A 22,274-nucleotide genomic window follows, 5' to 3' on the forward strand; every position below is an offset into this window, starting at 1 on the left:
CTAGGGAACTCGAAGTTGTCAAAAAGAGACAGTGCTGCCGTTATTGTCAGCAGAGGCAAAGATGATGACCATGCTTGTACAGTAGTATAGACTTTTTGATTGATCAAGTAGGATATACAGTAGGCTCCCGTTAAGACGAACTCGAAGGGACCGCGGTCATCTGTTCGTCTTATCAGGAGTTCGGCTTATCAGAAGTGCCCTCAAAAAGAGACATGCTAACATGCCAAGTGCATCCAAATATGTTACTTGAAAAGACTGAATGGAGTAGACTTACAATGGGGGCAAAAAGACAAGAAAAAGCATTTATTTGGCTCATCTAGATAAAAACTATGTCTTCAAGCAGAGTATTTACACGAATCTTACGAGCACCAGATTTCGCGTGTTCAAAAATAAAAATGCTCATGAAGATATTTGCTACCACATTATAATGATAAAACTGTAACACGCTCCTATGTTGACAATTAGAAAAAAAATTAAGATACAAGCACAATTTTCCTTCAAAGAATGTAAAATTTATTGTCCTGGCAGTTCCTTTTCTTCTGTGAGCCTGTTTTGCTGGCTCTAAGATCACTTCTGGATACGCCTCGGTCGCGTGCTGTTTCCTTGACAAAGTCATTATACAGTGAGGTGCTTAAGAATGTCTGCAAGTTTTTCTTCGAGGTCCGGATATTTTCCCGTTTTCGGCCCGTAGTAACTATTCCTGATCGATGTGCAGCTGAAGATTTTATCCCATCGCGCTACTCACGGTCACGAGCCTCGCGCACACGAAAAAGACACGACGCAGCTATATTCACTGTGCAAAATAGCCTTCCTTTGTCGTGCGCTTCCACAATCAAAATTGCTCGTCACATTTTCCACTTCACTGGGAACAGATACGACGCGCACAGGTCCTACGCGAACCAACGCGAACTGATCAAAAAATACATGTGCTCGGCCGCCATTGTGTGATGGCGATGACAATGCACCTGACCCCTCTGATGTACGGGAGTGCGCCGCAATCGCAATCGTGGTTTCGATTTCGTACCCGATTGTGATGCACAGACTATTTTTGTTCCTCTTGTCGCTTCCTTTTTTTTTTCCCACTCCCCTTACGCTTGCCCCTCTGACCACGGCGGAGGGGCCCCAAGCTGCCCCCCCACCCCCCTCACTGTTTTTTTTTCCACTCATGCCTTTCTTTTTCTTCTTTTACCATCCTCTTTTGACTCTCACTGTCCCTTCAATCCCCAATCCCCTGTGAGTGTATCAGTTGAGGTGTCCTCACTTGAGAGACAGTTATCGTGCACTCCACACCCAATTTCCATTTTCATTTCCTTCTTCCTTTTAAGAATCACCTCCCCCCCCCCAAGCTCTTGTGTTCTTCTGTTCTCCTTTGTACTCCAGCTGGGAAACCGAAGAACCGGGGGGGAATACAAAAGCTCGCAATGGCTTGGGGGTCCAAGTTGTAAATCCCCCTACTCTTTTTGTTGCTTTCTTTGCTGATAAAGCCCACACCTGCCCCACGCACAGGCTGGGGGTGAGGGGGGATACCGGCTTTATGCGCCGACCGGTCTTCTTCGTTTATCTCGTGCCCTCCGCGTCGCGATTTGCCCTCCGCTCGGGAAGCGCTTTTTTAAAATCTTTTTTGCTTTTTCTTGGTTGCCTGAATGCCCCACCAAGACTGCAGTGTTCGTTTCGATCACCGCGAAAGTTCGTCTTAACAGAAGAGTACAGTTGGGCGGTTGGTCTTAAGGGAAGTTTTTTTTCTATTGAGTCTATGGGAAACCAAACAAGTGGTCCCGTGTTGTTCGGTATAAGAGAGAATTCGTCTTAACCGAGTTCGTCTTAACGGGAGTTCACTGTATCTGGAAACTGGCACGTAGTGAGTCTTTCCTCCTTTCTTGTTTTCTTGTGGTGAGCATTGTGAAACAAACTAAGCATGAAGAACACGAAATGGAAGAGGCTTTCTCATGTTTAGTTTGTTTTGCACGGCTCGCCACAAGAAAATAGATTACAGAATGGCCCAGCAAGCCATTCTTCTTTCTGGCTTGTGCGTTTGTATTCAGTGCCACTTGAATGAAGAATGAGGAGCTGTTTTGGAAAAAAAGACCCTATGTGGACATTGTATCAACTGATTTAGTGACATGCTATCTTGTTCCATTACATAGTTGCGGGATGTCAGCTATCACGGCTCTGGGAGAAACACAGCATAGTCTTTGGCTGTAACAATAACTATAGATAGTGGAAACCCTTGGCTGTGCAAATGTGTGGCATGCACCACAAACTACGGTGTGCTTGTGGTTGTGAACTCTTCCTACTGCACATTTTCCCACTTGACAAAGAGTAATGGTATCTGTGAATTCATTTATTCTTTACTAATTATAGTGTGAACAGGAAGAACTCTTCACCATTTGATTCATTGGAGTGGAATCTGAAATAACTGCTCTCATGTATGGTCAACTGAACGCTAACATGAAACACCTAAGCTCGATTTGTGAACCTGTGTCAGCACGCCAGTGCCATTCTTGTGCTTTTTAAACGTGATGTGAAATAAGTCTAACTTTCTGCATGAGGCTGATTTTGCATGACTCAACAAAACGGTCATTATGGTCGGAAAGCCGGTGTGCTGCATATTTGTGCATCAGCATCAATTCTTTGTCATGTAAAGCGAATGTACTCACTGAATACTATATGTAGAGACTGTCATGGCTTTATGGGATGATTCCCACAGGTGGGCATATCAGAGAGAATATAGGAAACAAAAAATCTGTTTTTATCCCATTGTGGCTTTTGTGGTGGGCTCTCGTCACCAACCAAAACTTCTTTATTCTGGGCAAGAACCAAACCTAACAAAATAGTCATGAATTGCTTCTGGAGATAATAGTTTTAAATACTTATCAAATGGTAGAATGGCAACCGTATTGTTAGGATTGTCATGTATGTCTCTTGAACCCTTGAGGCTAAATGAGAGTCCAGACAAAACTGCAGGGCAAACGTTGCAATAAAGCTACATTCATGAAAGAAATGCATATAAATAAACATCTTGTCTCTGAAGCTGATGGCAGGTTTAAAACTCTGTGCATGTATCATGCTGAGTGCTTGTACCCACTGTAAGTCATAGTTGCAGCAGGTACCAAAAAAATTCTGCTTTGAGTATGACGCTGTTATATTGGATGTTTGACTTTAACTGATATGCTGTTCCGAAATGTTGCAACTCCATAACTTGAGTTGACTTTTTTTGAGTGCGTTTGCCAGCACAATTAGTACAGTCACACCAAGCTTTACTGGTGCGAGTAATGTTAAGAGAAGAGTCTTATCAATGAATGTACATCTCAAGTTTGCTGCCAGTTGACATTGTTTGCTACTTGGGAACATCAAGTGGTTAGGTTTGTCATTTGAGACCACTAATGGTCTTGGGAGTACTCTGTGAACAAACTTTGTAGTTGCTAAATGGATGTCATGCACTGGATGTCATCTGTTGTAGTTTCATGTAATCTTTAATGAAAACAAGCAGAAGTGTTGTCTGCTTGCAAGTGCTTGCCTTTAAACAAATCACTCGTGTACATGTCTATAAGAACTGTGTAAATGAGTGACTCATAGTGACATTAAAGCAAAAAGGAAGACAAAAATCAGTTGTCTTGATACCTATACCCTGAAATGGCATACACAATAATGCCATATCAAAGCATACAATTGTCACTGCGGTATGTAACACAAATCTGAACACTGCAGAGATCGTCAGGAGACTGACCAGTTTTTTAATTCTTTCTAGTAAGAGGCCTGTAACAATCTTGACCATTCTTTTCTTCGCCCCAAAGGTGTGAGACACAAAAAGAGTCTAGTTTGCTCTCACTCATGGCAATCTGCCTGAAAGAACCTGGAGATTATCAAGAGCTTATCAGTGGAAAACTAGACAAAGGTTCACAACACACTTCAGCTTAACAGATATTGCCATAAAAGTGGGTCTGTAGTGTCCATTTCGTTGTAGCTACAGCACAGTTGTTGCGAATCTGATTTTTTTCTTTCCACTGTGGGCTAAGTTCTTGTGCTGATGTCCTAATATTGTCGACGTTTGGTTGCAGATACCCTGCGAGCCTTGTACTTAGGTGACAACGAGTTTGAGAAGCTTCCTCCAGCCATTGGACAACTCAAGAATTTGCAAATTGTAAGTATCTTTTGAACAGAACAGTTTCTTGCGTATATGTCCACTGGTACAGGAAGCAAAATTACTTTTTGTGGCGTCTTACTTCATCAACATTCTGTCATTGAGTTTGTTATGCAAAATAAAATTTCATTCTAAATGTTCATCATGCTTAAAGGAACTGCAAGCCAGTTCTTGTGGTACTTATTTTATTTTACTGTCACAGAAAGTCACTCCCTAATCGCCCTGTGGTTATGCCAAAAACACCATGTAAAGTTATTGTCAGGATTCTTTGATTTAAGAAAATATTTATAATTGTGCCACCAGAACGCTTCGGGAAAAAAAGAAAGCCACGATGGTGTCATCATCTAGCCGAGGTCATGTGCACAGTCATTTGGAATTTTGACCATTGGATCTTGGCTAGTGTTAGTGAACTTGAAGTAATGGCGCACACTTCTCTCACAAGTGACAGCTCATATGTACTCAAAGGTAACTTTAAGCACCTATTGGAGTTTGGTACATCAACTCATACACTGAGTGGAACAGTGAATTGCTATAGGCACTCTCTGTAGCCATCTTTCTGTAGTTTCTCTGTATTTTTTTGCGAGTTCTATGTATCAGGGTTTGACTGTAACATGGAAGTGGTGAAGAGAGAGAGGAGAGAAAAAAAAAGGAATAGTTGAGGGGGCTGAGGACTCTTGCATGCTTCTGCATACTCGTCACACCTCACACGTGCTTGTCATGTTTGGTCTAACTTGGCGCAGAGTTGTCTCGGACATAGTTGAATACAAAATTTAGGCATTTTCACTGCATCTTGATGCAACACAAAATTTGTGTACTGTTGGTTGCTGCTGCAAACTCTTTCTTTTTTCATCGAAGGGGAAAAAAAGGGCGGCAAAGCCAAAAGGGGATGATGCTAGACAATTTAAGTTGGTGCTTTATTGTAGCAGTCTACTTGAACAAGTGTCTTCTTAGAGATCATGCATCATCAGTTGCCACTAGCGGACAGAAGAATGAACTGCATGATAGGTAGCATGGCCTTATTCAGGGTACTATGCTCATTATGAATCTACACATTTATGAAATCATCACACAGTTTCTTTTCATGCTGGAATCTAAATATAAAAATGATTGCAACTTGCTACTAGTGTTGCTGCATGAATAGAAAGGTACAAGACAAAAGTTCACATGACTTCACGTCCGACATCACTGCCACAGACTCTCGCTGCTGTGTTCCTCTTTGCTCAGGGTATAGAGGAGAGTGGCAGTCCATGGAGTTATTGAGTAATTTCACTGCTACAACACAAACAGTTTATGAATGAAATTGATCAATAGAGATTGCAACATGAGTTTTACAAACACCAAGTTCAACTCTGGGACAGGCACACTATACAGTGGAACCTCGTTAATGCGTACCTGCCGGGAACGCCGAATAACTACGCACTAAACGGTAGTACGCATTAACCACCAAGTAAAAATTTTCATCTCCATACGCCATCGCCGCCAGCAAAGCAATAAATACAGTGCCACAGCAAATATTGCCTAAAGTGCCCACTGCAAGGCCTTTTTTTTTTTCTTTTTGCCAAATTGGAGAAAAGATTCTGGTACTCTCGCACGACCGTCCGATAGTGCCGATAGCGCGCGGTGGCGACGCCAAGGAGCATTTCGGAACTATTACAGGGTCCGGTAAGCGCAGTGACCGACGTAGCGACAGAACGGACAGTGTCGGCTTTCCACGATATATGTGTGTGCGTCTGTACCGCGATCTGCTACTATATGAAAACTGACACAGTTCCAGTGAAACGCGGTACGGCTGCGTGGAGCCGATCGTCTCCTGGCTAGTTGCGTGCAGCGCGTCGCCTTCTCGGCTCGCGCCGTCACTGCCGGGCCGCCGGGCCGCTTGCCGTACCGCACGCGAGCATTTGTCGTGGGAGTGTTCTTCGTACCCACTTTGCTCCAGACCGTGCACAGATGCGGCGATGAGCACAGATGAGCTTGTTCGGGTAACGCGGCGATGACGAACTTCCTGCAAGCGATGCGCACTCCGCGACGCTCTAGCGGTCCTGGCAGCGGACGGAAGCGCGTTTGGGTGGTCGCCCAACAAAAGCGTGCAGTATGGTTACAACAGCGCTACGCTTGCTGTACCGTACGCGTGCGTTTAGCGTGATAGCGTCTATGCAAAGAGGTTTCTCGTCGCCCACGACCAGCAACGCTCAACTCCACAACAGCGAGCTGCTTTCGTTTCTACAAAGCGGCGCGCGCTTGAACACGGCCCTGCACAACGAGGCGGCAGTGATCGGCGGCCCAGCGCGTTCAGGTTGTCGCCCATTAAAAGCCTGCAGTAGGCTTAAAGCAGTGTTGCGCCGCACGCGTGCCCGAGCAGATATCTGAAGATACTTATTGTGATAAGGTTGTCGGCGATAAGTCATGTTGGCGCGTTCGTTGGTGGCCGCCGCCTCACCTTCGTTCTTTCCGGATGCTTACCCGCAAAGGCATCGCCGCAATCGCGGGAAGTCGGAATCGGTGATCGACCGATCTACGCACTTCTCGAAAAGACTGAGAACCTTTGGCGGCACATTGTGGCGTTGGGAAGTTCAGCGGCGCAGTAAAATTCTATGACACAAAACGTTATCGCGGTACGCAGGGTACGCACTAACCGATAGGCGTAGGGTGAAGCACTACGGCTTAAGCGGTCAGCGAATGCGTTAGGCTCTATGAGACTCGGTCGGGGATTCGTCGCAACTACGTTTTAACCGTTAGTACGCTTAAAGCGGGTACGTATTAACGAGGTTCGACTGTAGTACCGTCGATACTGTTCCCTAGCCTGGAAGTTGCCAGCTTTACAGAGCCCATCTTTAGTAAGAGCAGGGCTGAATTATAGGTTTAGTGATGCTATTTTCAGAGTTCGTATGCCAGCATCAAAAATATTTACAGGACCAATCCAAGCCCCAAACACTGCTGTTATTACCTGGGCAAGATGTGGAAACATTACTTGTTGATGGGAGTCCAAATTCATCCATGGGGAGCCACATGTTTTGTGAATTTTTCTGGAGAGCCATGTAGCACTGCTGATGCTTCTTCTCCTTCCAGCTCTCTGTGCGGGAAAACGAGCTTGTGGAGCTCCCCAAGGAACTGGGCCAGCTGACCAGGTTGAGGGAGCTGCACATTCAAGGCAACAGGCTTACGCTGCTTCCGCCAGAACTAGGTAGGTATCAAGGTGTTTGTTGTAAAGAGAGAGAGAGAGAAGGAAGGAAATCCCAGGACTTTGTTGGGGATCGACCACTTGACTTTAGTGCTAGCTGTCGTAATCAGTGTGCTTGATAAACGGCTTTCGTAAAGCTCCGAGGTACACATATCTTGATGTGTCTCACTTGCGCATGAGTTAACTGCTCTGCATCGTCTGATTTCTTTAATCATGGGGGATCAAGTAATTGGCGACCCGTCGTGATTGACTGGTTAGTTAAGGGTCTTACTACGGGCAAGTTTGGTTGGTTATCTGGGCCGGCAATTGCTTCGCCTATGCGTTTCTTTCATTGTTCTGGAATCTGCTACTACAGTAATGCCTCGTTAACTCGAACTCGCATATCTCGAAAAATCAGCTCAGTCGAAGTTTTCCACGGTACCGAACAATTTCCCATAGGTGCAATGTATTTATTGCCCTTTATCTCGAAGAATTTCCGTGCCCAGTTTCGGTTATCTCGAAATCTCGACTGATAATGGAACCGAAACTTCGCCGTGTGACCAAAAGAGAACCTTGAGGAATTGTGAGATCGGTTATACCTGACACAAAGTCGGTAGTGTCCCTTACGTAAGACGGAAGTGATGGTGGGATACTACTAATCAGGGAATCAACATAGCTGGACAAGTTTTCAGTGACAGTACCTATACCAGAAATAATGGGACGGCCGGGGTTGTTTATTTTATGTATCTTAGGCAAAAGGTAAAAACGGCCTGGGATCGGACTTAGTGGAACGAGAGACTGAATTACGTTGTCAGGCACCTTTTTGTTTTTGACAAGATCTAGCAAAGTGCTTTGGACAAGAGATTTGTATTGTTCTGTGGGATCATGATCCAGGTGTTTGTAAAACGTCGCATCGGCCAGCTGTCTTTGGGCCTCTGCTGTATAATCAGACTTGTTCATTACGACAACGGCACCACCTTTGTCTGCAGGCTTTATGACGATGTCGTTGCGGGAGGACAGATCATCTAGTGCTTTCATTTCCCTGGCGGACAGGTTGCGGCGGAAGGGTTTTTTGTTTTGATACACTTGCAGTACATCTCGTTGTACTGCTTTGATGTACATATCTAAGCATCTGTCGCGTTGTGAAGGAGGGACCCAACGTTTGCCGGAAGGTAATGCGCTTTTCGAATCGTTTGTATTGGGCCGGTCATGAAAGAACTCGCGCAAGCGTAAGTTGCGGGCAAAATTATCTAAATCTTTAAGTAGTTGAAATGCACTGTGTCCGCCTGTGGCTGGACAGAAATTGAGACCACGGCGCAGAACGCTACACTCATCAGCTGTTAGTACAATGTCCGAAATATTTACTATATTGTTCTGCTCTCGAACGGAACATTTCTCGATAGAAGGTGACAAGGTGTCGAGGTAAGCATCTACAGGTTTCGTTTGTAAAAGGACGGGATCGCATGTGTCGTTCTGGCTTGCAGAAGGGCACCACACATCATCACGGGACAGTTTCTTGGCTTTTAAGGCGTTAATTTCAGTACGCTTTTTAGATGCGAATGCCTCTAGCGCGGCGGATTGACTAGACGACAGGTTTAAACTCGCGGAAATTTGATGAGTTTGACAAAAATTGCAGAACACTAAAAGACGCTCTGGTCAAACAAAATTACCCATCACTATTAATTGACGACGCAATAAAATGCGCCAATATGCATGATCGTAAAATGTTGTTGTGCACGACAAAGAAATCGACTCCCTCATCCCAGACAAACCTTGTCCTCACTCATTCGGCGTCAGTTCCGCGTTTTTCTGATGTGTTACGAAAGCACCATAGTATTTTAATGCAAAGCGAACGCCTCAGAACCATTTTTGCAGAACCGCCTAAAGCAGTGTATCGCAAGGCTAAAAACATCCGAGACATACTAGCAGCATCATCATCGAAAAAAGACTGTCCTGACACGATCGGATGCCATCCTTGCCGAAAACCGCGATGTAAAGTATGCCCATACATGTGCACATCGCGACAAGTCACTAGTACAGGTTCGAACTTTTCTTTAAATATCGAAGGCAATTTCGATTGTGACACTAAAAACGTAATATACATGATCGAATGCGTGCTATGCAAAAAACAGTACATTGGGCAAACAGAAGGGCCTTTTAGACTGCGTTTTAACAATCATAAATCTCATGCTAACACCTTGCCCCACCTGCCTATTTCAAGACACGTGCACCTCCCCAACCACTCTTTTGAAAATCTACAAGTCACATTACTCGAATCTAATTTCCGCACAAATTATGATAGAGAAGCCCGTGAATCATTCCTCATTTATAAGTTTGATACCGTCGCCTCTGGTCTGAATGAAAACGTAGGAAGACTGAGTTGCCTATCTGTGTAATCTGTATCACTTTGTCTAGTTACTGCGAGTTGCTCAGTATATCGTTTGTATCAGTTTGTTACGCAGCACCTATTCAACAGCATCTTGTGTATAGCTCTTTCTCTGGTTATCTTTAAATATTTGTTTCTTTTTGCACCTTGCTAATACCGGTCGTGCTCCATGCCATGCTATGCGTTTCATGTTTCGTACTTATAAACGGCGTGCCCGCAAAATGTAATCGTTTTACACATGTATCAGGTGCACTTCAAAGCGAGTGACATGCGTTTTTGTAAGCCAATATATCGCCTTTCATGTAAGTTTCATATCTTCTTCTTTCTGATATGCACACGTATATAAACTGGACTCATGCCATGCATTGTATTCTGATGAAGGCCGGACCCGCGGCCGAAACGTCAATAAATCGCTTCGTACGCGCGTCTCTTTTACTGCGTATATATATATATATATATATATATATATATATATATATATATATATAATCGCATGTTGCATTCGATCGCTGAACGTCAGTATGAAACGTTCGCGCGAGCTATGTGCATTGCTTCAAGCCTTCACCATATGAAATGAAAACAGTTTCAAACAACTCACTCTCAATTTCAGATGTTTTCACGGTTCTCGGAGGTTAGTGTTGGCCCTGTTCAGGGACTTTACGAAAAGATGTGGTCGAGTAATTACATAAAATACAATTGTTTCTGCGGCAGTTGAGCGCGCGCCAACAGGGCACCCGACCGCAATTTCCCGCTTTTTCCTGATGACCTCAATATAGCGTCCACCACAATTTCGTGCGGAAGCTCCGGAGTACTTAAATGGCGAGTCTGCTCATCTCTTGAATAAATATAAAGAGATGACCAGACGGGTAAAGCAAGCCTCTTTTGTCCCGCAGACACGTGCAATCAGCTGCTCTGAACTGAGAATCACGTTTGTTTTCGGGCGATCGCTCGTAACATGAAGTGAGGCATACACGATGTTGCACTGTTATCATTTCATTTTCTTTGGTTTGTCTTTTTTCAACACTAAAGCCTTAGATGCCTCATCAAACACGAAAATTGACCGTCGGCGTCCGCGTAGCCAACACGAGTGATGCACAAAATCAACACGCGACGACGTCGACAGAACTTGTGACGTCACTATGACGTCATTCAATGTGACATAATATGATGACGCCATCACGTGACATGGTCGCTTTCCATTGCCTCCGTGATCGGCCTCTGATGTAGGCTATGTAAAAGCAGGTGAGGTCCAGAAAACTTGCAATGCCTTCGATCCTGTGGGCAGTCCGAAACCATGTTATGTGCCGAAAGCTTTCAGAGAGGGGCGAGGGAGGATCAATGCATCGACTGATGAAAAAGATGGCTTTCGTTTTCGAGTCATCTCCGGCGAATGCATAAGGGACCATGTTTTTTTTTTTTTTTTTCGTGTAATTTTTTTGCATACATTTTACCTATGCGGTCAGTTCTTCAATATGTATGGGTAAGTCTAACATGTTGACATCAATATTGGTGACCACCACGTTTTTTATAACCCAACAAAAAGAAATCGTCAGACCACACATCGTCAGAATTATTTCTGGCTGAAAGCGGGTTTGCGCGCCATACACCATATTATTATTGTTAGTCGTTACGCTAATGGCAAGCATGTCAAGTTAGTGATGCCATGAACTATCGGTCGTGTTGGGCATACCATAGAGTTTCCTACAATACTTACTAGAGGGAACTCTGGCGCTAGTGTCTATGGGAGCTGCAATGCATCGCGCTTCAGCCAGCATGGGAATCATGGGTAGTACACGGATTTGTCTAAACTTCGTTCTTTCGGCTCCGTTTGGCTCCGCGTGGCCTGCATCCGCTTTGTCGCAAAATGAGGTTGAGCAAAAGTCAGCAGTTTCACTTCACCACTTTTAACTTCTTTAGGCTCACCGATTCAAATCTGGTCACGAAGTTCACAACGATCCATTCTTTTATCCGAAAGAAAGCCAAAACATAGCAATAAACAAAGCCACAAGTGCGTTCGAAGCCCACAAGCACGAAGACTAGGCAAATCCGTGTACTACCCATCATTCCCATGGTGGCTGAACGATCGCAGCGCCAGAGTTCCCTCTAGGTCATTTTAGGAAACTCTATGGGGCATACGTACATTCGTGCCCCTCCGTGCCAATTTTCGTGTATACCAAGTGAACGAGACGCGAGTTACGCGAGTAATTTTTTTACTTTTGGTACCGCGGCCACGCCGATTGACACATTCGGCTTCGCATGAAATGGCTTGAAACAGCAGAGCGCCGGAGGCAGCCTTGTAAAACAAATTGAACGCACGAAATAAGAGATAGGATATGAAGGGTGCAAACGCTTTAGCATGCATGAGCTAGTTACTACGTGCATATGTGCTACGTTCTCCTGGTTATCTCCAGTTTATTCTCTCCTGCAGCAAGTTTACGTTCGTCATTCCACACGAAAGTAAGCTAAGCGCCTTCTCTCACGATGAAGTGCGCGCAGGACGCGTTCCTCAAACAGCCGCGGAAGTGTGGACCAATGCGGTGACAAACCAGCTGCAAAGATATATATAAAAAGAACCCGTTTCACAACACACGAATGCGTTCTCTGTGTGATGAGTCGCTGCAGTATTATGTTGCAATGACGCAGTATTAAATGTTTCTCAAATTTTCACAATTTTAGCTAATAGCGGCCAAAATATCACGCGCGTAGCAGACGCTCGCAGCTTTGACGTGGCTTCCGCCGCGGAGAAAGCCCACGGGTCCGGCACGGCAGCACAGCGGCGCGGAAGTTCACCGCAAAAGGCCCTCGCTCCTCCCATGTATTCGCGCGGCGCTTTGGACACTCCCCCTATTCTAGGTCACTCTAACACAGGTCGCTTTATCACATTTTAGTCAAGCCAAGCTAAGCCTTCGAAAACGAAACAAGTGGTAGGATACACCAGCAGTGCTGTTCATGATGTGGTAGCAATCCTCCACAGAACAGTAAGTCGATGGCATTTTGCGAGCAGCAGCGCAAACTCGCGTGCTACTCTTCAAAAGTCCGATACGACGAGAGCAGACGAGAGTCGAGCTACGCAGGAAACACCGCCGGACGCCGCGCGTATGCGCCGCAGCCTCCGTTTCACTGGAAGCCACGAAAGCAGCGCCGCATCTCATGCTTTACTTCTTTTACCTTAGAAACAAACAGGAATTGACAATAACATACACATTCAAATTTTCAGCCCTCGTTCTGGTGCGTGTAAAAGCATTAGACTACGTACAACAAAGTGCTTAAGACTGCATACGTCTGGTTCATGGCGCTCGCGCTAGGCTGCGCGACATACCGGTTTTTGTTACTTTTAAACGCGATTTAAAAATATAAATCCTACTCAGATCGCGAAAAGTATTCTGGAATCTGTCACTATAATTCACGGCCTTTTCATTTCCACCAGGATCTAATCACCCGTTCTGGCCAGTTGTCGGTCCCTTTAAGCAATTTTCATGAGTTAGCTTCATCATAAATGTCATAGTGAGGATAGTTGATTGCTGACACTGTTTTGTTGGCAACACTGGAGTTTTAAGCAAAACGCCTTCATCATGTGATCAACATGGCGTAGATAGGGCTGTAAGTACATGGCCTGCATGCATCTGGGTAAGTCGATGATGAAAACAAGATAAGTTACCCCTCGCTGTTCCCACGTCTCATTCCTTCGAGCATTTTTCGTCGTTGCTGATTATTCGAAAACTGTTCGAAAAAATATTCGGTATTACGAATATGCACTGTCCGATTCAAGTACTGAACCGAATAGAACACTATTCAATTCGTTATTCGAAATTTTCGTATATTCGCACACCCCTAATAATTTGCTCATTAAGCCTTGAAGTGGGGCTTCGCGGCAGTGCAGAGTCCCCCTGTATAGGTGTATTCACGTTAGCACACTGATGATCGCTACTGCCGATCGTTGCATGCGGCACAGTTGGTGGCTCAGTCGCACCAAGCAAAAAAAGTTTGACGCCGGTCACAAAAAGATGCATGCAGCGTCTTGTCTGGTAGGTGGGATTTAACGACGCGGTCTGGGGTTCTTTAACCTGCACTGACATTGCACAGTACACTAGCCTCCAGCATTTCACCTCAATCGAAACACAACCGTGATCGAAACTGCATTCTTCCAGACAGTAGCCGGGCACCGTAAACACTGAGCAACTGCAATGGCATAGAACATGTGACATGCATGACTGTTTGAAAACACTTGACACATATGCTTGACGCACCACCAACACAACCACATGCAGAATGACAACCGGAAAAACAAATGCACAAAGAAGAAATCCTACTGGTGTGTTAATGATGACGATGAAGTTGACTGAAAAAGAAAAGCTGCGTCCCCTAGAGTCAAGGAAAAGCGGGCATGGCCTCCGAAACTGGAAGAATGTGTTCTCTTAATCTTGTTGGCAATGCAACTGGCCACTGGAAGACAAACTTGACCAAGCCAGTGGGAAATCCAACATGGCAGCTTTCAAAATCAAGCGGTTTGGCTCAAAACAAGCAATTTAGTCTGAAAAATCAAGCTTTAGGGCATAAATTTTTCCGAAAAATCGGTCGCGAGGCTGTATTAGTGTTATGGGAACCTTGAAGGTGCATTTATGAAGTCGAAAATATCCATCAAGTCTGGATTTTTGGATTCTGAAAAATCCGTCGGCAACTGTAAACAGCTGGGAGCGCTGGGCACTCACTTGGTACCCATTACTAGGTGGTCATCGGTCGTGAGTTTGATACTTTTGTGGCCTGTTCTGCGCCTGCATGAAACGTCGGCGGCATTAACTTGACACTACATGTGCTAAAGGGTCGCGGCCGCTTGGCGACGCCTCTACTCGCCATTTCATTCTAAGCAGGTCAGGCTCGTCGTGCGTTTCGAGTAATGCAGCTTAATATGCATGCGTTTGGGTCAGGAGCGGAAGAAATTTCAAATAAAATGATCTTTCGAGTAAAGCGATTTCGTTACGAGGAATTATTGTAGTGTAATTGCTCTGATTTTTGGTCACTTTGGGCCCTGCAGCATGAGCTCTGTGTAGTGAAGCAGCTTATCAATTGGAAGCTGCTTTAGTTTATAAAATACGAACAGGATTGGCCTGCACTCTAACATGGGCTTTTGAAATTGGTCAAGGTACCTCCGCATTACCTGCAGAATGTCAAGGAATTAACAACATGAAACACTTTGTTTGGTCCTGCATACCATAGTAACTCTGGCTATGGCATTGCGGTCAACTCCTCATTACGATGGCTACATTTTGATAGGCATGTAATTCTAAAGCACTAATGTGCTGTGCGTGGTGGGCACAATAAAGAGCTCCTGGTGGTTAAAATTAATTCGTGGTCTTCCATTACATCTCCTTCCATAGCCCAGACGTTTAATATTTTATGCCATAGCACAATGCAGCACAGTAGGCCTCACCGTCAGAATCGGATGTCTTACCGAGTAGTGGTGATAATGATATTGTTGCACCAAAAACCTAAAAAGTGGCGCCCCCTAGCATTCCTTAACCAAAGCCAAGAGCAGCCCACTTGCAGCTAAGCATAGCCAAATGCAGCAAGCCAGCAGAAAATCCAACATGATGTTTTCTATGCTTCGGTGGCGTCTCGAAACGAGTGACTTAGTCCAGGAAATCTAACCTTTTCTTCCTTGGGTTTTTTAGTTTACATATGCTGCTGCTTTTTGATAAATGTCAATTGGACAACAGCAAACAGCATTGCACCTTTGTGTTTTCTTTGTGTCTTGTCTTGTGCTTTGTACCAGTATGACCAGCATGACTTCTGGGCTTAAATTCTTCCTGAAAATAAGGCATGAATATGCATGGCTCTCTGGAACCTTGACGGTGCATCTCAAAAGTATGTAATCATCCGTCAAGTTTGAATTTCTCGGAGTCTGAGAAGTCAATCCGCAACTGCTAATCGAATGCTGCACACTGGTGCAGCACTGCGAAAGGTGCTTCTTGTAACTGGCTTTGTGCAATCGTTTCTTGCATTATCTGAAATAGTCATGTTGATTAACTAGCGCTGTTTTAGTAGCTGCTGTTGAACAGAGCAGTGCGAGCAATGGAGATGGAATGTGCACAATGCATGACTCGAAGTATTGATAGCTCTTGCTGCAATGAACTCCACGACAAATTTGCTTTAGTGATCTTCACCACAATACATATATGTAATGTGGTGAAGTATACTAATAGTGGATAGAATTAACTGTCATGCACTGAAGCATGCCACTTGTGGCAGCTTGTTATTGGAAAGATGACCACCGTGGCGCTTCAAGAATGTGAAAGGCTTCCCTGTCTGGTACACATGTTCCACTAGAAACTAGGGAAGAAAAATAGATAAGCGTTCATATGTTTACCATAGCCTTGGAGAAAAGAATCGGTCGATCACCACTCTTTGTGATCTCAAGGGACTGTCCGAGATGTGCATAGTTTAAGATAAGCTTCAGGAAGGCATATTTTATATTTTGAATCAGTGATATACTTGATCTTGGGATTCCCTTTGAGTTTCATATGCCCATTTTTGACTGTAAGTAGGGAACTAAATCTCTCAACTTATTCATATCACAAGTTTTGAAGAGCAAACATTGAAAACACCTAAAATTTTTTGGTGATCTTGGTTCTCATAGGCTCGATAAATATGTCTTCACAGAAATGGCAGCATGTGTGATAATGGATTGCTTTGTTTCGAGCAGGTTTGACACCAAGCACCTGATAGTGTCCTGTGGATGCTTTCTTTAAATTTGCATTCTTTTACTAAAATAAAAAATCTTCAAGTGATATGTGCCATAGCATCTTGCACTGTGTTTGTTTTCCAGATGAAAAGCTCTAAATGATACTCTAGAAGTGTTTTTTATTCATGTGCGCCTTACCTGTTTCTTAACACTGTGCTGTAATGAAACGACTGCTGCATTCTTGGCTAATGGGTGCTAAGTTTACAAGCTGCCATGTTGCATGCAACAGCTGAAACGTGCAGAACAGTGCGGCTCACGTTATCCTTTTCCTTGCTTCCACGAATTGTTTCCTTCTCTACCACAACGCCCCAAGCTATTCATTGAAACGCATGTCCTATTTCACATGACATTCTAAGCAGCCCAGATTTTTAAGATGTAAAATAGATTTTACTTCTGTGCATGCTCATCAGGTCACATACACACCTAAATCTTCAAATTTACAATTTATGATGCACCTACATACTTATGTGCATCTTTTACGACATGTGAATAATAAAAGGTTAAGAGGAATAAGGCAGCTTGAAACTTTGGACAACAGTTAGCATCACAGTACTAAAGTGAACGGAACAAGTGATGAAGATGCTTGTCTCTGCAGGCAACCTTGACCTTGCAAGCCATCGGTGCGTCGTCCGCATGGATGACAACCCCTGGGTGGCCCCCATAGCCGATCAACTGCAGATTGGTGTTTCCCACGTTGTTGAATACATCCGCAGTGAGACCTATAAATAGTGAGTTCTTAAAAAAATTTTTCCTGCTTCTCGATATGTATTCTTAATACATTTTTTTGCTATGTGTGATTGTTCATGCTGAACAATGTCAAACTTTTTTGTAGTTTATTGTGCCTTAGTTGTTGCCGTGGAGATGGATGTATGGATGAAATAGCTTTATTAAGGTTCAATAGGTCGCGCTAGTTTCCTAACCCGAAGCGGGCCACTCCCACGTTGGTACCGAAAGACCTAGCCTTTCGGCTGCTTAGCGGGCCCATTGTACTGCGTGCAGGCATTGTGTGAATGCACTACTGCACGGAGCAAGAATTCTTGAAGAGGTGAAACTGCGCTCGCTCGGGCGTCCTAATAAAGTCGCAGAATCGGGCACAGTGCTCATGCACCCTCTGCCGTGAGAGTCCGCTAGCGGAGAAGGAAAAATGGGCGTGTTTCTCTCACCGCGCTCTCCGACGAAGCTCGACGGTTCAAGACCATTCGTCGCCGATTCGCTGTTCGCGCTTCACACCCGAATGGATGTGTTTTTGTGTGTCTTCGCCAGCTCCAAATTTTCTCGTTTCGGAGAAACTCGTTTCTCCAAATTTTCTCGTTTTGAGAACTCGTTTCGCAGAAATACTGGTGTCGGCATCGGTATCGGTGAGACTAGCAATTGAGAAGGCGATGCGCATGGGGCCCAGTTACGCTATCGCGTTCTACACTTAACGCCGAAGCTCAAGCGCCCTCCAAGTTTTTTCGGTAAATTAACATGAAAAATGGCGTCACATACAGGAAAATTACCAACGTGATGTATTTTGTACGACGCGAAATCTATAATTTTTGATAAAGTGAACTCAATGAGTTAGGTATAATTTATTTCAATGAATGATGGGACTTACCCTATATGCCATCAATTCAGATTTAGGTTGTTTCGGTGGCCACATTTAGATGGAGGCGAAATGGTAAAGGCCCGTGTGCTTACATTTAGGTGCACGTTACAAAACTCCAGGTGGTCGAAATTTCATGTCTTTTTTTGAGAACAGCAGACAAGTAGCTGGGACAGCACGGAAGGATTGAAGGCACGGCGTCTCGTAACAACACTGGCCATTTTGGTTTGTCAAGGAGAACTTTGCCGCCAAGCTCACCATAATAGCGCCGCCTGTCTATGTCAATGTCCGAGAAGTGCTTCTCGCAAACGTAGTCACGAGGCGTCAGCTGTCGTTCTTTTCTTGGTATGGCGTGAGCCCACGCTTCCAACCTCACTGGGTCACTAGGTACCTTGAAGGTAATTACCTTCTCCTTGCAGTACGCGTACCCACTGCTGCAGTTTGGCACGAAACATTTCCGCCCCATCCTGAAGAAGCACTGGTCGATATCTGCAAAGCACTCTTCTTTGTCGCGGCGTGAAAAGCACGCGCAAATATCGAGGAGTCAGCACCACCGGTGCAATGCGTGGTAGCCAATGAGAGTGCTAAAGAGAAAGAAAACCAGAAAATCGCGAAGGGAACTTTCCCTTCCAAGGCCACCTATGCATGCACGCGCACAACATGCGAGCGAGGAGCGAGGGGCACGTGCATGCGGCGGCAGACGTCGTCTGCTCAGGGGCCACTACTAGCAGTTCGTTTCAAGCACTGTATGGCCTATAATTCTGGGAGTATCGATTAGTAACTGGAGCTAAAATATCTCATATCTACCAATTGACGTTACAGACATAAATCTTAGAAATTTTACATTGTACAAAACGCTATCACGATTTTTATGCGTCGCGTTCATAGAAGAGCATGCAAAAGATGGCAACAGGCCGAAAGCGTCATCTGTCATGCTTTGACGTAAACCGCATTCCGCCGTGACGCTGTCGTGCCACCCTCGCGCGCTGCCGCGGCCTAGAGATTCTCCTCCTCAAATACTTCTTTCTCTGTGGTTTAAGGAGCCTTTCATCAGACTTCATAGAAAATTTTGGGTATACGTTGCCAGTTGTTGAGCGCTATTGTATAAACAGCATTTTACTACAAGAATGTTTATTTCTAATTAGCTCATTATGAGAGGACATAAGAAAAGTTGAAATGTCACTTTCCCCTGTTGCCTTGATGAGCAGTTCCAAGTGGCATTTGTTTCCTGTCTACTCTTATACTGGAGTACAGGGTTGATGTAACACCTGTGTCATGAGCCTCACCTGTTTTTTGTCTCTTTCTTGCTGCACATAGCATTTTCAGTTGTGTTGCAGGTTCTGCATTAGATGATATACTGAATCTGCATGTCATAATTGGTTGCTTTGCTGGTGGTGCTTCTGACAGAGATGCTTTTATGTGGCCATCCTTGATTTTCTTATGTCATTAGAATCAGCCCCTCCAGAGGAAGGGTGCTCGGACTTTTTTGTTTGAAATTAAAGCTTCTTTCATGCCGTATGACAGTTTAGTACTTCCCAGATCTGTGTGTGCCCAACACAACAGTAATGAACACCTTAGGAGTGCTTGCTAGCATTTTGCATGTCCTGCTTGTAAATACAGTTGGACCAAGATATTTAGAACCACAATATATCAGATCATTGTATTGAACATTTGTAACATCCCCTTGGAAATCTCATACAAGAAGGCATCACAGTACCATACATACACGAGAAACACTCGTTGCCACTTTTAATACAGGCAATAACCGATTTTTCAGATGCCCTGTTTTTCGGTTGTGATGATGATTAACATTATTGAAAGTATAATGAGAGTCGTTGTGGGCGGTTCCCAAAGGGGTCATCACTAGGCTTGTGCGAATAGTAAATTTTAGGCTCAAAGCAAATCAAAAGCAAATAGGGATTTGGTCGAATAATTTCGAATCGAATTTGAATCGTATGTATCACATATTATAAAGAAAAATGAGCGCATCTGTCATGACCCAACTAACCTGCACAATATTTTTTAAAATTGAAACAAGGCATGTGCAAATGTCATTCTTTTTGGTTCAAAGGGAAGTGGAATCAGCTTTGAATAGTAGCAGGATTTGGCTTTTGGTAGAATGCAAGTGATAACCTGTAAGATACATTATGCTTTAAAATTTACTATGCTTAGGGCATATAAGCCGGTATAACGAGCTTTTAAACTTAAAAAGTGTTGAATCGATGTGAGGGTAGTTTGTTCATTTAACCTTGAAGATGGGCTTCGCGGCAGTGCAGATTTTTTCTGGAAAGGTGTATTCACGGTCTAGCACTCCTGCGCTGCAGTGAAACCACCTTTACAGTGGGTTACATGCTGTTTACATATGTCTATTCGTTCATTTCGAATATTTCGAAATTTAGAATAATTTAAATTTGTTTTGAAGCGAATTCGAATACTCTAATATTTGTTTGAATATTCAACCTTCTCGAATATTCGCACAAGTCTAATCATCACTAGGTCAGGGCCCCTAGTCCAGGGCTCCACTGGGTTTTGCCATCCTTTCCTCCCTCTGGACCAGCTCAAGTGGTTCAGTGGGGCAGCAGTGCCTCCCATTGTTCTCTCATGGTGTCCATGTAGTGGTATTCTGTGTTATGTTATGTAGCATGCACACCCCTGTAATGTGGTACAGGGCTGGTGTGGCCCCACACCACGGCCACTCATTCCTACAAGCTGTGGGATCCATGCAATGTAATATGGGTAGGTTTTTGTAGAGCCTGTCTGGATCCTATGTCAGGCAGCGACAACCTCTGTTTCTGTTTTGTAATGAGGTGGTGTATATTGCAAGCGATGTCCTCTTTGGCGGTTCAGGATGGCTGAATACTGGAGGTTGACTCTGTCTGGGTCCTCTGTAGTCAGCTTAAAGAGTGCTCAATTGTATAGGAAGCTTCAAGCCGTTCTGCCGGTTTGCAGGTTACCTGTGATGCCAGCGAATGTTTGCTGGTATGAAACGGCACTCATCGAAGTTATGATGATTATGCCACAGCTTCAAATCCATGCTCTTGCGTGCCAGTCTGCTTGCAGCCATTGCCGTTCCCAAAAGTCAGCTTCATAGTGTCACGTGGTCGTGACGTCGACGAAGGCACGTCCTGGTAAACTCTTTATTTGGCCGAATTTGTGGCCGGGACACTAAAACTCAACTACAGCAATACACTGATGGCGGCGAACAGAGCATCGACCGTCGATCAACTGACAAGCAGTCAAGCGCATCGGCTTTTATACAGGCGCTGTCGAACTTTCCAGAGATATCGCTAGTTGTTGCGCAATCTCTAGAATAAGCTCGAGTGTTCGCATCTTGCGCGCAATCTTAACAAAATGATCTACAATAATCGCGAAGCTTCTCGAACAATGAGGCGCGGTTTGCGCTGAGCGTTGCTGACAGCCTTTGTGGGCGAAAACCGAATACAGCAAAAGTGATAATAAGAAACGCACGTGGCAATAGCAATACACAGGTGTTATGTGGTCAAGTGTATGTAACGTATTGGGTTGAAGCTTGCCAAGAATGGAAAGGAGCTGCTGTCATGGGACATGGTGTGTGTTCTTTAGCTATATACGCACTCACTTTCTATCTTCTGTCACACTAGAAGCACCAAAACACCTAGTAAGTGTATTCGCAGGCCTTTATAATTATTTCAGGCTTTCCAGTGGCAATTTGAGCCCTTCAGTGCAGTGAATAGGTATGCCTTTGCTCTTTCGGACAATTTCACAGTCCCTAGGGATTCGAAAATTCGGGAATTGACTTGCATTTAACACTACTCCATGCTGCACCCATACAAATGCTCTTCTAACGATACCACACCAATCACTTTCAGTGTTGATCGGCATATTGTGTCATCAGAACGGTACTGTTTCGATGGATTTTATCAATCAAGGCATCACGTGCCATGGTAGCTTAGCAGCTAAGTTGTTGCACTCTGCAGATGCAGGTTCGACACCTTGCTACGGCAGCCACGTATTGATGGTGGTTAAATGTGAAAGCACCTGTGCACTTTGATTTAGGTGCATGGTGAGGAACCCCAGGCAGCTAAATTTAATTCGTCCATCCATATGGCACACCTCATGATCATATAGTGGTTTTGGCGCCTGAAACCTGAGAATTTTTTAGATCAGTGCATATGGGGCAGGGGAATCTGAAGGGATTTACATGCCATAGAGGAAAAAATGAGCAATGTGCACGTCTGAAACGATGATTGTTTTGTGTAGCAAGAGTCCTATTTGCATTGATGATGA

The 22,274-nt window shown here is 44.5% G+C and overlaps 1 protein-coding gene across 1 annotated transcript in view; it reads left to right on the forward strand.

Moving 5' to 3' along the window:
- LOC119393699 (ras suppressor protein 1-like) overlaps window positions 1–22,274 on the forward strand; it is a 40,884-nt gene that overhangs the window by 11,370 nt on the left and 7,240 nt on the right. Inside the window, 3 exon segments of the mRNA XM_037660825.2 lie at window positions 4,059–4,141; window positions 7,208–7,322; window positions 17,019–17,151. Coding sequence (XP_037516753.1) covers window positions 4,059–4,141; window positions 7,208–7,322; window positions 17,019–17,151 — 331 coding nt within the window.

The sequence above is a fragment of the Rhipicephalus sanguineus genome, chromosome 5 (genome assembly GCF_013339695.2).
Source record: "Rhipicephalus sanguineus isolate Rsan-2018 chromosome 5, BIME_Rsan_1.4, whole genome shotgun sequence".
NCBI lineage: Eukaryota > Metazoa > Arthropoda > Arachnida > Ixodida > Ixodidae > Rhipicephalus > Rhipicephalus sanguineus.